The sequence below is a fragment of the Sarcophilus harrisii genome, chromosome 4 (assembly GCF_902635505.1).
Source record: "Sarcophilus harrisii chromosome 4, mSarHar1.11, whole genome shotgun sequence".
Classification (NCBI taxonomy): Eukaryota; Metazoa; Chordata; class Mammalia; order Dasyuromorphia; family Dasyuridae; genus Sarcophilus; species Sarcophilus harrisii.
In genome coordinates this window covers 72430031-72447434 of record NC_045429.1, presented here as the reverse complement: position 1 = coordinate 72447434, position 17404 = coordinate 72430031, and the positions used below count along the sequence as shown (strand labels likewise).

Sequence of the window (17404 nt, the reverse complement as noted above, 5' to 3'; positions counted from 1 at the left end):
CAGCCCTGAAGTTAGAAGGCCCCGAGTTTAAATCTGGTCTCAGACACTTTTAACACTTCCTAGCTGTGTGACCTTGGGCAAGTCACTTAACTCCCAATTGCCAAGAAAAGAAAAATCTGGTCTCAGACACTTAACACTTCCTAGCTGTGTGACCTTGGGCAAGTCACTTAAACTCCAATTGCCGAGAAGAGAAGAGAAGAGAAGAGAAGAGAAGAGAAGAGAAGAGAAGAGAAGAGAAGAGAAGAGGAGAAAAAGATAGGAATCAAAGAAAATGTATCAGAGATAAACAGAAGCACAGGGATGACGTCATCAAAGAGCTTTCAGGACATGAATTTTATGCCCCTTATTGTGTCCAAAGCTACGTGAATGCATGCAAAAAGATACTAAATTATAAGAGAAATTATACATGAGACAAATACTTACTCTAAAGAATTCTTCTGATAATTTGAAATTCCATAGTCAAAAGTAAAAGAAGAATTTAAAGCACAAGCAAAATCTGGTGTTTTTCCCCCAAGACACTAAGGCTTACTAGAGAGAGAATTATAGAGGCTAAGGAAAGGTGAAGAACTAAAGATTATATATAATATATATTAATAAAATATATATAATTATAAACAAAAATATAGATAGAGTGAAGAAAAGGGAACACTTTTCCAATTCAAGACAATGGAAGGAGAACTACAATGAACTCATAAGAAAAGTTAGTTTACTAACTTGGGATTTAGTCTCCCAAATAAGAGACTGAACAGGTCACTAAGATATCTTCCAGTTCTAAAAACCTATATAGTCTAACTTGTAAAAAATGAATTTCATTGAAGAAATTCTATAGGAATTCACATGTTACAAGTTTCACTCTCTTGTACCATCACATGGCTCTACTTTCAGAGAACCATATCCACAATTTCACACTAACCATACTATTGTGGGGGAAGAGAGAAGGGAGATAATTACCTAAAGAAATGTTCTTAATCTATGCCCATTAGTTCTTTTCCACTGAAAAGCTATCTTACTATCCTTTTAGTGCAGTTATACACCTTTTTAAAAGTATATATCTATACAAATATCTGCATGCATCCACACAAGTATACATATTAATAAAAAGGTCTTTGCTTGTATTTCTTGTAGTTCATGTGATAAACTCATATATATCCTCACCTATACATTGTGTGATCCTTGTTCCGTTTAAAGTAACTTTGTAAATTCTGCTAAATATGATGGAAAGGGGGCACAGAGAACACAGTAAGTGAAAACTTTTAAAATATTTTATTTAGCAATTCCATGATCAAATTTAAAGGTTACAAAATAGAACTCACCTGAGTATAGAAGCCACTAGCTGCCTCTAAAAACAGAGAAAGATTTGCTTGAACTTCACTCCGATTAGGATTTGCTCGATTCTTTGCCTGGCCCTGTAGTGTTGTGATCTGATTCTTAAAGGCATGATTCCAGCTGAAAACAAAACGTAATTCTATTTGCTATAGCAGTGACTCACTGGGCAGACACTGGTCCCCCTGAGAACAAGAAAGAACTATTTGTTATAATTATAACATCCTTAACAGTGAAATTATATTAAAATTGTTCATTTGCTAAATAACTACCTAGTCTTCTTTGATCTAGTACAGAAATTACTGTGGAATATGAATAACACTAGTTAACTTTCAAAAACAGATTGTGGTATCAATTACTCATTATCTGTGGACAACACAACTAGTAATCCTTGGACAATTCTTTGTCCAAGGATATTCTTATAAAAGCTTGTTCCCAGGACTACAAGACCTCATTAGTGTTTTCCCCACAACATTCAAAGACTTAAATATTTCATCATGAAATTAATGATGAGCTACTCAAATCAAAGCGATTACTGCATTAATTCAGTTACACTAAGAATCAGAGTTAAGTGGGTTAAGAGCCTATTGAAGCCAAGATCTCTAAAAACAAGCCATGCCTTCAAGCAGAAGACTCACCAGGCACTCGTTGATCACATATGAAAGGCCAAAAGGATCAATAACATCATAAAGTTTTACTTAGAGAATCACACTAAAGATGGATTCTGCTAAGATATTCAGAGCATCTTTCATTTACTCTCTCCTCATCAATCTAAATCTGTAGGTCATGCATAGTGCACAAAACACCTGGGCACAGATATTTACAGTCTATCATGTTACCTCCTACTTCTACTGCTAAAAGGATCTGTCTTAATAAAAGTGTTCTGCAGGCTCTAAACAACTGTTCCCAAGAGCCTGGTAGGAAGACTTGGATGGTCCATTTCCTAAATCTCTTCATTCTATCCTTGAGTTCTATTTATGACTTTGATATAATGGCCAAAGATTTTTGTTGAAAGAATAAAAAAAATCAGCCCCTAATGTAGGTTTATTTTGACAGTTTAAAAAAAAAAAAAGTTTCTTCTACTAAACAGTACCCCAAATTTGAATACTTACAGATCCTGTTCCACTTTCTTGTCTAAAGCATACTCCAGATCAGTAACTAGCATTTTCTGGTACAGGTCCTGCAGAGCCTGCCTAGATGTCCAGACCTCAGCTGGACCCAGCTTGGAATCTGAGTAACAAAAATAAAAACAAAATCAGGTTGTTTAACTTGGTGTATAATAGCAATCATTTCATTCTCTTCCCCTTAGCAAGAAAAACTACCATTTATAATACACTATCACAAAAGAATAAGGATTTTTAACGAAATTTGTAAACTACTTTTAAAAAAATTCTAATAACTATATTACAATATAAATTGTGGGTGGTTGGAGAAGGTAGTAATCCCATTCATTTTATTTGACATGTTTAAAAACATTATTCTAAGGAGCCCAGAAGCTTTGCCAGAAAGTCTAAGGTATTTATAATATTAAAAAAATTTGAAATCTCTGCATCTCTATTCTTATACCACTAAATTTCCAAATTCTCAAGATAGAGGCTTAATCTAAACAATAACTGTAGGAAGTGGATAATGGATAAAGCTGACTTTAAAAGTTCTCCAGTTTGACTAGATAAGGTACAAATACCAAAACCTGAACTGCAGATCAGATAAGTTTCCATAAAAAGGCAAGAGAAGCTATATATACCCAAACTGAAGCTAAATGACACTTTAATTTACTGCTTTAAAGAATCATATGGCGAGAGAGACAGAGAGAGATGTGACTAACAAATGAAGAATAATCTCTGATTCTCACAAAATATCAAAACATCTCCAAAATAGGAATCAGCTGGCTATAATTCTGAAAATTCTAGCAATAACAAAGAAGAAAAAGAAATTAAAGGTTTAAGGATTGATAAAGAGGCAATAAAACCATACCTATTTGCTAATGGCAAGTTAGTTTACTCAGAAAAGCTTTCAGACTAATAAGTAATTAAGCTTCAACAAAAGCACAGACTACAAAATAAATCCTAAAAAAAAAAAATCAATAAATATGTGGAATAACAAAATTCTTGAGAAAGTTACAGAAAGAGAAATCTCTATCTAAAAGACTAAAAATGTGCAAAATATTTTGGGTTCAATTTATTTAAGTGCACAAAACATTGGGATGGATTCAATTACAAAATGCTTCTTTAAAACTAAAGGAATATTACATAGCTCTAATACTCATGGTTAAGCCATACCAATATGGCAAAAATAATAATAATATCAAAATTAACTTTCAATTTAATGCTACATCAAATTATCAATTTTCTAGAACTCGAGTAAATGTTAATCTTTTACAGAACTTGAGAACAAGTTCTATAAAAATTTATATAAAATATACCAAGCATATACCAAAGTATACCCAAAAACATATATTAAAATATACCACGTTCTACAAAATATATAATTCTATAAAAATTTTATAGAAATGGGACCCTTTTATAGAGCTTGATTAAATGTTAACATTTCATTTGGAAAGGAACCAAAGATCTATAAAATAAAAGGAAATTCTGAAATGGGGTAGGATCAAAGAGTGATAGAATTCCCATATTTCAGAAGTAGTCATCAAAACTATTTGATATTGGTTTAAAAAAAGGGGTGGCAGATCAATGAAATATCAGAAAAAAGAAAATTAAAAACAAGACATCTTCACCAAACCACCATATCTCATCTCAAACCAAATCTCATACTACAGTATCAGAGCCTTGATACAAACATCTCATCAGTTCCTTCTGTCCCTGGGATTTCTCTAACTGGAAAGCAAGTAGAAATCTCTTCCCAAAAAATCTCCATTTAAGAAGGGAGGGGTCCAGAAACATTCTTGGGATTCTACACTAAGTCAATTCCCTTTCACTTCACACCAAGCTCCCTGTAAATTTCTTCTTCCTTTTAGATGATAAGCTTCCTGAGGGCATAGACTATCTTTTCTGTATTTGTATCTCCAGCATATACAATATTATCAGTTAATAGATTCTTAATAAATGTTTATTGGATGACAATGTACCTAGTCTTGGATAAACTAAAAATGAAGCTATTTAAGAAAGAATTCTCTATTTGATAAACATTTCTGGAAAAACTGGAAAGTCATATGATAGAAATTAAGTTTAGATCAGCACTTTATACCTTATTCCATAAGGTACACCATACATTCTGATAGTGACCTTAATATTAAGAACATAACACTAAAAATTAGAATAGAAGCAAATGTTATGTCTCTTGCTGCTAAGGTAACAGACATATTCTTAACCAAAGAATAGGGGCAATTACAAAAGAAGAAATAACTTTGATTCCATGAAACTTATGCACAAATAAAATGGATGCACCCAAGACAAAGTTAAATGGGGGAGGGGAGAGGGAGAGAGGAGGGAGGAGGGAACCCCCCCCTGCCCACAAAAAAAAAAACTTTTCATCAACTTTCTCTAGTAAGGTTGGTATCCAAGATACATATGTAAAACATTAACAGTATGCTTGTGTGTATATATTTGTGTTCATCCTCCTTCTCTCTGTCTCTCCAAGTCATTCCCCAAAAGATGAGTGATCAAAGGATAATACTCTCAAAAGAATTGCAAACTATTAACACCCATAAGAAAGAATGCTGCAAATCACTAATAATAACAGAAACACACATCAAAATAACTCTGAGGGTTTTTTTTACCTCTCACCTGATAAAACCTGTCAAGGATGATAAAAGATGTGAATAGTAAATATTCACATAGGACCGTGGGAAGGATGGAGCACACTGGTACACTACTGTTGAAGTTGTGAATTGATACAACTATTGTGAAATACAATTTGGAATTATATAAAGTGATCATATAACTATACCTTTGACTCATGATTCCACTCTAGGCTTAAACCCTATGAGATCTTTGATAATAAAGTTCTCATATATGCTACAATATTTACGGCAATATTTTTTTACAAGATAAAAGAATCAGAGAACAATTAATCTGAATTTAAAATCTGAATTTATTAAAATATTTACTATGCTGTAAGAAATAATGATGAATTAAGAAAAATATGGAAAGATATAGCAAATGATAAAGAGATAAATAAGAAGAATCAAGAGGATAGGCACAATGAGCAAAATGATGTAACTGGAAAGACCCAATACATACATACATACGCATGCACATGCTAAATGAATGTTATAAAATGGCTCCAAAGAAATATAAGAACACACTCCATCCCATCCTACCTCTTTGCAGAAACGGGAGGTCCATGAGTATGGCACATCATAGATATTTTCACATTTTTTTGATGTACCAATCACTTTCACTCATTTTTTCCCCTTTTCTTTATTTGACTTTAAGTCTTATTTAGTATATGGGGGAAGAGAAGATACTGGGGGAAATTTTAATGATGGAAAAACATGAACGACATGAATAAAAACTGAATTTTAAAAATAAAAATTGGATTTAGCATTGCACGAGTGTTTCAAGTATATAATGAAATTATGTAAAATTCCCTGAAAGATGTAACAGATCTAAATTCAAAACAAGGCATGATGTATGGGAGACATTTAGTCCCCAAAGGTATCTGCCATAGTTCAAACTTAAGAGGTATTCCCTATAAATAGCAAACTCCTCTACATTCCCTGTTTGTAATTGATTGCATGAAGTTCCAGAACACTCCAAGTTCTGTTAAATGAATGTAGAAATATTCCAAAGAGTTAAGCCTAACTATCCAACAGCAAAAGGTAACAGAAAAAAGGAGTGGCAAGACTAACAACTTAGGCTAGTTTATAATAGTAGCAATTCTTCATGACATGTATTTTGGAGAAACTACACCTAGACAAATAACCAAGCCCAGAATTAAAAGGTACATAGGTCAGGCTGTAGTGCAGAGTTCTTTTAATGACCTCAAAATTTGTCCCTGAAGGAAAAACTTCCCTTTTTTTTTAATCACCACTATTCTCCACCAAAGCTATATAATTGAATGTGATATTATATCATCCTATGAAGAATTAAAGTTGTGAGTCATTCAAAAAGCAATATAAGGACAGAAAGGATATTGCCAGAGAGGTCAGACACCGCCCCTCCCCCTCCCCCCAAAAAAGAAAAAGAAAAAGATGGTCACATAATTACCAAATTGATTCATTGAAAGCACAGATCTGACCATGGAAGTCTCTACAAAATAAATTAATGGGTTTCCTACTACCTTAGGAATAAAACACACACACACACACAAAACCAACAACAACAACAAAAAACAAAAACAAATAAAACACAACAAAAACTTCCACTTGCCATTTAAAGGTCTGTGCCCCAATCTACTGTTTTGCTTTAATTCTTCAAAATATATCAAAAGTGGCATCTCTGAAAGAAGGATTTTTAGGATGCTACCAATTGTTAAACTTATTTCTTTCTCTCTCGAAACTACTCTATACCATTTTTGTATGTTTTCTATTTTTTTTTTTTTTTAATATAGTTGTTGTGTGTCCTCCTAGTTAAAGGTAAGTTCTTTGTAAACAAGGACAGTTTGGCTTTTTGCATCCTCTGCACAAAGTCCTACAGAATAGGCAATTAATAATTTTGAATTGAATGAAGCCAAAGTGAAGAATAAGAGTCCATGGACAGTTTAGGTATCCACATAATATCAAGAAGCCTAGAAGAAAGCCCTCAGCATGCTAGGTAAATCTAGTTGGAGGAAATGGACAAGAGTTATAAGGACAAGAAAGCTTAGACCTGGATAGGTTATGATGGTCAAATAAATGAAATCATAAACTTACTCAAGTCCATTTGACAGTGTATGCCTAAAAGTTTCTTGGTGTACTGGCTTTGCCCAGCAATAAAGATTACAAATGTCAAAATTTGGTTAGCAATGAAAAACACTGTGATGCCCTCATAATTATCATAGCTAACTTAGCTTTCTGCTCTAATGCTGCTGAATGCTTGAATGAAACCCTTCAAAAATGAGGAAGACATCTTAGCAGTCTTTTATGATGGAAAAATCTGCAATAGTCTATTCACAAATGATAAAGATTTTATATTCTTTCACGCATGTGATATTAAATGGACTTCTGGAATAGTTGAAAATTTTGTTTTCAGAATAAAATATAGCCCTGCCTCTCTCTTTCCCACCCTCCCAACTCTTGCTCTCCAGTAGAGTAATTATTTACTACACTCCAATTATTATTTAGGGAAATTTGAAAGACACAACAAACACAAGGATAGGATACTTCCTTCCTTCTTTCTTTCTTTCTTTCTTTCTTTCTTTCTTTCTTTCTTTCTTTCTTCTCATCAAGATTTTCTTTCCTTAATGTGGATAATAAAGGAACAACCACTTTCTAAGTAAGAGTACAACAAAGTACCGTATTATTTTTTTTTAATGCCTAGAATCTCTTTGACTATTCATACCTTTTATAGAAGTTTTAAATTGACTTACCAACAAGAATTCAAATTAAAATGAAACAAAATATTTAAAGAACAGCACGTTATATTTTTTTACTTTTGTAGAAGACTTAAATATTTCTTAATATCAATAATCAAAGAAAAGCGACACTTGAGTTAAGCTACAAAATAAAGACAAGCAATTACCTGTCATGTCAGCCTTCAGGACTTCTGCCTGCCTGCAAGAGAGAAAACAGTATAAGTTAGTAGGAAGCCAAAATTGACCAGTATAAATTAGAGAAAATTAAATTAAGTTAAATCACATAAGGAAACATTTTAAAAGCTGTGGGGAATAAAATTTTTTCAGGAGGAATATGAAAGAATAACAAAACTACTGTATATTTCTGAGTATAATTCCTGCAAAACCATGTGATTCCCCTCCCTGCTTTTTCCACCACCAAAAAATCAACACAAAATTCAAATCAATAAAATAAAGATCCTTAACATTGGAGCTAGCTGGTTGTTGTCTTTTGTTTCTGAAGAAGATCAAAATGACATCACTATGATAAAGTTAAGTTTGACTGTGGCTGATCAGACCAACATAAACTCAAGAATGCTCTGCCCCAGGTAGAGCACAAATAGTACCTATAAACATTTGGGGTGAATTCTCTAACTTCATGCATCTTACATTTTTTCTGGGCTTCTTCAATTCTGCTTTGCTCACAGAGCATCTTCTTTGATGAGCGTACATCACACTGGGCAGTCCTTTACCAGTGTCACCCATATCATATTGTCAATCGAGTGTCCTTGGTGGCTTTTTCTGACTACCGTGTGAGCTCTTGCCCTAGGAATTCTCCGTAAAATGTAGCTATATCACAGAAATACAGAGCTGAAAGTGACTTAAGTTGGAGAAGAGAAGTATTAGATTGTCTATCAAACTGGAGGTCTAATAGCATTGTGCTGACCTCATTGTTGTATGCTTGTAAGGCATTTAGACATAAGGTAGCAAGTAACTTGTGAAGACAAGGCTAGCTAACTTGTCTCAAGATCCTCTGAAAACAAAGTCCTCACCATTCCTGTACTTTGTGCAAATAGTTTAACATGAGAAGCAAGGTTTTGTCAATAAAAATACTGGTTAAATTCCCCCCTTCTTAACTATATTCCAACAAAACTAAGCTATTTGGTATGTGGATTCCAGGATTTTTTTTTTATCTGCTCTGGTGTATTAGCTGAACCTACCTATATGGGTTGGTCGGAGCTCCCTAAGAACTGTCTAACTTTTCTATTTGCATTCTAAACACTTAGCCTAATGCTTCATACCTAGTAAGCACTTAATACTTTTCATTCACTTAAGGGGAAAATGCTAGGTAACATAGTGGATGGAGAGCTGAGTTGGGACTCAAGTCAGTAAAACTTCAAATTCAACTTCAGACACTAACTTATTACTTGAGTGACCCAAGGCACCTCTGCCTGCCTCAATTTTCTCAACTGTAAAAATGAGGATAATAATAGCATCAACCTCCCAAGGTAAGTTCTATTATTATTGTGAGAATTAAATGAGATAGTTTGTAAAGTACTTAGCACAGTATCTGGCATATAGTAGATGGCTACATAAATACTAATTATTGTTACTGTTGTTTTCCATCTTACAAGGAATGCAACACAGTGATGATTTCCTATGATATGTGCAAGTCAAATATTGGCTTTTATAAGTCAAATTTCAACATGGTCAGGGTCTCCCAGTTTCAGTTAACTGAGGCTTACAAAACAGATGAGTTATCTTGTATTGCTTTAATGAACTTCAATATGAAGTATATTAATTCAATTTCAAAGTGGAAAAAAAAAAACTATTAAGTACCTACTTTTTTGGGTGGGCACCAGCAGACTGACAGACATGAGGAGTGGAATCCTAAAGGTTTCATGCAGAAGCCTGAACTTATCTTAAAGGAAGAGGTGGATTTTCTGAAGCAGAGGCTAAGGAGGGAATACATTTCAGACACAAAGAAAATCTTTGCAAAAAGAGACAGGAGATGGAATGTCATGAAGTACTACATTAAGTTGTATGTAGGATTCTAAAAACTAATCATATTTTATGCTTGAGGCAACAGGAGTAGACAGATATGACCAGATCTTTATTTAAAGATGACTGTGGTAACAGTGTTAAGATGGATGGACTAGAGTAGGGAGGGATCTAAGGCAGGGAAGCCAATTAGAAGAAGACTTTTGCAATATCTAGGTGGGAGGTGATAAGAATCTAAACCTTGTTAGTAATAGTAGGACTGTGTAAATAGAAATAAGTGTCCAAAGGGAGAGATGTTGTAAAGGTAGAAACAGCCAAGATCTAGCAAATGACTAGATAGAATAATCCTGTGGTTATATAAGTACCATATGGGAAAAAGGAGGGTTTTTCGTGAAAAAAAGAGTTCCATTTTAGACATAAAGAGTTCTGAGGCTTCCAAGACATTCAGTCTGTAATGTCCAATAGGCAAACGGTAATGCAGCTCTGAAGCTCAAGGTAAATGGAGATGGAGATATACAGTGTCCCAAAAATCTTAGCTCAGTTTGTAAGCCACATGACGTCTTGCACATATGGGAACATTCTGCACACAAATGAATAGTTAAACTGTTTCAAAGAGAAAACAGAGGAATAAAAAATTGGCCAGGCAGGACAAAACAGTGGGAAATATCCAGTTTGATGTGGCAAGCATGAAAAGACAGCAAAAGAGGATAAGACAGTCAGGTAGAAGGTGAACCAAGAGAGAAGGGGTTATTCTAGGAGAAAAGAGTGGTAACAGTATCAAAAGCTGCAGATAAACCGACAATTATGGTTATATTACTACAAAAGACTGCTTTTTAAGATTACTTACAGAAGTGCTCTCCTAAGAGACACTGGTGCAACTAAAGCTATTGATATAGTTAAAATATGCTCATTAAACCACATGCAAGGAAGTTTCTAACAGATAGCAAGGTGGGAGAATTGCCCATAGGTCTAAAGAACTTTTGATCAATCAACTGAAACTCTAACAGCTTCATCTTTGTATTACAATTGGGCAAGGTAAGAGGCAGCTACTCTGAAAAACCTATTAATGGCAATTTCATTATCAAAAAAAAAAAAAATTTTGATGAAAACAGTTTGTGGAAGAACTGTACTGGAATCTGAAATATGTACACATCCCATGTTTCATAGACAATAACAACTTCTATCAAAACACATTAAAAAATGAAAAACTTTTTTCCAATTATGTTTTGGCTATCAATGAATCAAGAGTTCTTCAGTTTATCAAAAGAATGCACATTTTATTATTATTCCTTATAAAGACAAAATATTGATCTTAATAAAAAGTTGGGGGGGAAAATGCTAAAAAAAAAAAAAAAAAAATTAGCAAATAACATTATCAATGGGCAGCTAGGCAGCACAGCAGATAGAGAGAGCATAAGGCCTGGAGTCAAAAACTGAGTTCAAATCTAACCTCACACACTATGTATCTTTGCCAAGAAAAGCTATTTAATGAAGTCACAAAGAGTTGGATATGATTAAAATGACTGAACAGCAGCAATATCAATGACATTATATTCCTTAGAACAATCCACCCATGAGAATGACATTATTACAGTTAATAATTCTAATTCTAAAAATTCTGAAGATGTATAAGTATCAGCACATGTAACACTTTATTATTACTCAGATGACATAAATTATAATTACATTTGAAAAACAAATAAGGTAAAAAATTATATGCCAAGATGCTTCATTGGAAGTGTCCGAAAAAGACTAAAACATTAAGAGGAAAGTGACAAATATTGGAATGACTATGGGAAACCAAATGTCATTTGTGCAAAGCAGTTGTGCAATTTACAACTATGCCCCAAAAGGTTACTAAACTATGCAAACTCTTTGAACAAAAAAAAATAGGGGAGGATATGGTAGTAGACAGAAACTGATTTTCAAAGCAGTTTTTCTGAAGATACCAAAAACTGGAAACTAAGAAGATGATCATCAATTGAGGAATACAGTATAATCAATGTAAAAGATTGCACTTTGCTGTAAAAAAAAAAAAAAAATAATGGAAATCAAGCCCCACCAGCCTTCCTCCTTGAGCTTGACTTCCCCAATTATGGTCCCAGGAAAGTCATCACGAAGAAACTCATCATCTGGCAAGATTGCATCAATAACCTTCTCGTCACTTCTTCAGTATTTTCAATACCCTTCACCCCTCTGACTGACCCTTCCCAAAGCCTCCATTTAAAAGAATTCCCAGGCCAGCAATCCTTCATTTTATCAAGCAGCTTCATTCTTACCCAGTCTCTCCTTCCCCTTCCCAACTTTTCAGCTTTCTTTTGTGTGATAACTTCTCTCACTAGAATGTGTAAAAGCTCCAGCAAGGCAGAGGTTATCTTTCTTTTTCTTATCACTATCTCTGGTCCTTAAAATGGCATATAACACATAATAGGTACTTAATAAATGTTTAATAAGACTTGTTTTTCTTTTAAAAATTGTTCATTTTGGGAAAGGAATGGGGACAGGGGAAAAGTAACAAATGCATGTTAAAAAAATTAAGTAGAGAATATATTATTTTGGTTTTGATAATTTTTTTAAAATGAAACCTTCCTTGATTTTATATTAGTTGGAAATGATTTTTCCTTTTGTACCAGGGATCCTTCACTTCCATGTATATTTCATAATTTAACCATTAATTAATATCTTGTTGGTGTGAATGGATACTACCATTCTAGAAAGTAACTGAAATGATTCAGAGAAAGGGATTAAAATGACCATATCCTTTGACAGAGATTCTACTATTAAATATATAACTCTCCTAAGGAATGCAATGATAAAAAAAAAAAAAAATTCCATATATATTTATATCCTATGGTACCAGATATGCCCATTAATTATGTAATAACTAAGTAAATTATATTATATAAATATAATACCATATTCCTTTGCTGTAAGGATTAACAAAATATGATCAATACAAAGGGTGGAAAATCTTATTATGAATTGATGCAAAGAGAATTAAGAGCCAAAAAAACAGTTACTATAACATACATGTACGTACAAACAGTAAGAAAAAAAATACTGAAAGTAAATGTTGCTTTGTCTAAACAAATCAAAGCAGCTAAAACAAAAAGAAACAGGGAAAAAAATCTTTGCATAATGTTTCTCTCTCACTTAAGGTCACATTTCTAAGATAATAGGAAGCCATTTTCCAATTAAGATGGTCAGAGGATAATAGTTAATTTTCAGAGGAAAAAAATCCCAGTTATCAAAAACCATATTAAAAAATGTTTAAAATCACAAATAAATATAGTGGCAGTTATATGATACCAGTAGAGCAGGGCCTTGAGTCAGAAGCCTCAGACTTTGACTGACTGTGGGCAAATCACTACTCCATCTGCCTCAGTTTCAACTGTAAAAATGGTAAGATAATAGCACTTACTTTTCAAAGTTGTGAGAATCAAATAAAATAGTTGTACAGCGTTTAGCAGAACAGCTGGAATAAAGACAGGAAGACTCATTTTCCTGAGTTCAAATCTGGCCCCAGACACATTAATTATCTCAGGAATTCCCCAGTCTAGGAGGAGCAGAAAAGGAACTTGAAAATAATCCATTCCTCATTCACTTTCATTATATCTAGCACCTAAACAAAAGCATACATTAGTTACTTATTGCCAAGTCAAGTGGGTAGTACAATGACTGCATTATACTGCGTAGTGGGCCTCCAGTCAGGAAGACTTGAGTTCAAATCTAGCTTCAGACACCAAGTAGGTATATGACCTGGACAAGTCACTCCACCCTGTTTGCTTCAGTTCCTCATCTGTAAAAAGAGCTGGAGAAGGCAATGTCAAAACTACTTCAGTAGTTTCAGTTAAGAAAACTCCAAATAGCTTCATGAAGAGTCAAACATAACTAAAATGACAGACAAAGCCCTTAACACAGTGCCTGGCACATAGTAGAAACTTAAATGCTTATTCCCTTTCCTAATTAGAAAAATGCAAATTTTAAAAAAACTTTGATCTTCTGTCTTACAGCTAGACAAAGCTGACCCAAAAAAGAAAATTAACAATTGCCTGAAAGACTGAGAGAAAACACATCTCACTGTTGGTAGACCTGTAAAAAATGGCCTATCAACTGTAGTGAGCAATTTGGGATTCTCATAAATGTTATTAAAATGAGCATATCTTTTAACCAAGTGAAACTACAAATAAATCTATCCTAAAGAGGTAGAAGAAAAAGGAAAAGAACTTATGTGTACAAAAATGCTCATAGTAGTTCTTTTGATGTAGCAACAAATTAGAAATATGATATGATACAGAAATGTGATGGAACATTACTGTGCTATAAATGATGAAAAGAGAAACCTGGCAATTGATGCAAACTGAAGAGAGCAAAACCAGGAGAACATCTTGTTCAATAACAATACTGTAAAAACAAACACTTCTGAAAGACTTTGAAATCATGATCAACACAATGACCAATACAAAATCCATTTCCTGATAAACATAGGAAAAAACGTAAGTGATGTTAAAAGATTTTTAAAATCTACTAAAAAATAAAAAGTAACTGAAATTAAATGACCTCTAAGGTTTCATTCTGGGAAAGAGTTGTGATGTTTGTGTAAATTTGTTTTTAGCAGCTCTGGCATCCCTCCATTACTGTTTTGCAGCCATGTATGGAGTCATATCTTTTTCTAATTCCCCTGTGGGTATCTCTTGTGTCAAACTGACTTTCAAGAAGGTCACTTTATTTATTCCAAATGAAATCAGAAATGAAAAAGCTACATACAGGTTCCTTTTGTGTTTTCTAGCTTCAGTATCATATACAACAATCACCACCAATAATAAAAAATCTCTATTCTCAGGAAAACACTAAAAGTTGCATGTATATTTCATTAGTAAAAAACATGAATTTCATGCTTGATTAAATATTCACTATAAAATATTTTAAAAATCTGATAGAACTCACAACAGGAATTGAAAATAATGCTATTTCTGCAAAAGTCTTTATTTTGTCACTTGCAACATCACCTGGGGTTTATTGCCTACATCCATAATTGAAGGAAAGGCTAAGTTTCTCTTAGAATTTGGTAAAAATAAATATTTCCCCTTCCTCCAAGTAGATGGACTCCCTGAAATCTATCCCTAGAACTTTAGAAATCTATAGATGCCAAGTAAAGAACCTCTGACATAAGTGGAAATTTCTTTTGGTAGCACTGCTTTAAGAGGTGTATGTGCGTGAATGTTTGCCTATGTGTGCATGTGTGTGTGCGTGTGTGCATGTGTGTGCATGCATGTGTGTTTAGTAACAATGACATGTAGGAAAAACAAAAATCAAATTTACAAGCAATGTAGGAAAGGTTTCTTTCAGAACAAGATTTTTTTTTTCCCCATGAGCACCTGGCAACCACCATATTGAAGCTTGGAAGAACTGATAGACTATTTATACCCTCCTCCAATGAAATACTAAGATGTAAAAGACTTCCTCCTGTAGAGCAATCAGAATATGGAATATTTAAATCTATAAAACTAGTTCATTTCAAAGAGGACTATTGTTGCTACATGTAGCAAGTACTGCATGCTCAGGCTAAGATACATATCCACAAAGTCTTAGCCAGCACCTTATTGTGCTGTGTAGCTGACACAAGGGTTTTTAAAGAACAAGAGTTTTAAAGAACAGAAAAGTTTAAGCAGAGCATAAATTTTGATGGGCTCTGCCATGCTGTAAAAGGGTTTGAGTGTAGTCTCCAAAACAGACTAAGTCAGTATTGTGAAGAGCCCAGCTGTGTTTAGAGAGGCTCATCATCAGTAGATTGGCTTGGTGAATTTTAATTTTGTCCATGGTAACCTATAAAACAAAGTTCTATAAAAATAGCCTTTGGCTATTTGCAGGATTTTCACCTCTGCAATGATAATGGCAAAGTACTATGAAAGAGGCAGAAAGTACTAAATCATATTGTCTGTACATAGTTTATAAACCTTCAATTTCAATACATGCTTCATTCACTTCTTTTTTCTGTTTTTATTTTTCTCTTTCTTCCATGGTTTTTCACTTTTATTTTGATTTTTCTTTCCTAACATGACTCATAAAGCAATGTGTATTAAAAAAAATTATTTTCAAAAACCATTTAATTTGACTGTACACCAAATGTGAGATCCTTGTTCACTAAGTGGATATGTTTTTGGATTTTATCTCAATAGATGCATTAAAAAAAAAAATCCCAAGAGTGATTTCATGAAAATGTAAAAACAGAGGGAAAAAATTGACAATCATATGATTTCTGTTAGTTTGGTTATTGATATAGTCATTATGCTAATTTTTTCCTAATATTGAACCAGTCTTGCATTCCTGGTACAAATCCTACTTGGTTCATGGTATATCATTCTGGTGATAATTTGCTGCCATCTTTTTGCTAATATTTTATTTAAGATTTTTTCATCAATATTCATTAAGAAAATTGGTCTATAATTTTTTCTGTCTTCATTGTACCTGGTTTAGTTATCAGCCCTATATTTGTGTCATAAAAGCAATTTGGTAGGACTCCTTTATCTATTTTCCCAAATTCCCAACTGCTGAAAAAGCTGAATCTTATCAATATTGACATTTTTTCCTTAACCAAAACAGAAGAGAGGAAAAAAAAAAAAAAGAGTTGTATCTGAATGGAAGGATAAGTCATTAATACTTCATCATACACTCTAGTGATTTCAATAAAGAGTTGAAAAATGTGAGGACAGCAAGAATTATATGGGAAATACTTGGAGAAAAAAGGGATAAGAGCTCAAAGCTTGCAAAATAGAAAATTCTCACACTCTTACATCATGAGCACTTTCTCTGAGAAAAGAATTGTTAAGCCTTGGACAACATGAGTACCAAAATAATATCACAAAAAATTTAAAATCCTAATTAATGGACAGGAAGATTTAATTGATGTGGGACTTATCCTTGAATAATCTATGTAGTCAGACCAATGAATTTTCAAAGTAAAGATCCCAATTAATAAAAAGCAAGAATAGTGAGAAGCTATATTATACCACTGAAACAACTCATCCTTGAATTAAATAGCCAAAGAGCACTGAGAAATGGGAAATGAACATCAGATGATAGCCACACAAATAACAATAACTTTATACATCAACTTAATATCTATAAATCTGTTACATGAGCATTAGAGTCCAGGAACTGCTTTAGCCAGCAAATATTTGATTGCTAGGTGAAAACAGGTAGCAACCATGGTTATCAATGGTTTACTACAAATATAAATTTGCTTGAAAATTTTTACAAAGAAGAATAATGAACTAACAAACAATATAATCTCATAAAGCAGAAACAGAGAAAGATAAAACCAGTTTATAAAAAGTTTGGCAAAGTATTCAATTATGCGAAATAATCCCAGACTTTATCTTTAACAAAAATAACTTATCAATAAGAAACCAACAACCCTGTTAACACAGTCTTCCATTTACATAAGTTCTTTGAGAGTCAATCTGGGAAATAAGAAGACTTTCATAGGTGATATTCAACAAGATTTTATCATCTCATTTACTTGATGATACAAAGTTAAGAACTCATTTTGCTTAATGATGATTATGAAAAAGGATTCAGTTCAGTAAAACAAACTATTACCTTATGGGCTCTTTCCCAACAGCCCTTCCCACAAATCAAAATGATT

At 33.3% G+C, this 17404-nt stretch overlaps 1 protein-coding gene across 7 annotated transcripts in view; it reads right to left on the bottom strand.

Annotated features, from left to right (window-relative positions):
- SMG7 (SMG7 nonsense mediated mRNA decay factor) overlaps positions 1–17404 on the bottom strand; it is a 91074-nt gene that overhangs the window by 36895 nt on the left and 36775 nt on the right. For all 7 annotated transcript variants that reach the window (XM_031937016.1, XM_031937017.1, XM_023501819.2 and 4 more), the window contains exons 2-4: positions 7944–7975; positions 2436–2553; positions 1314–1446 (exon numbers count right to left, since the gene is read on the bottom strand). In XM_031937016.1, the coding sequence (XP_031792876.1) occupies positions 1314–1446; positions 2436–2553; positions 7944–7975 (283 nt within the window). The remainder of the gene's footprint in view (positions 1–1313; positions 1447–2435; positions 2554–7943; positions 7976–17404) is intronic.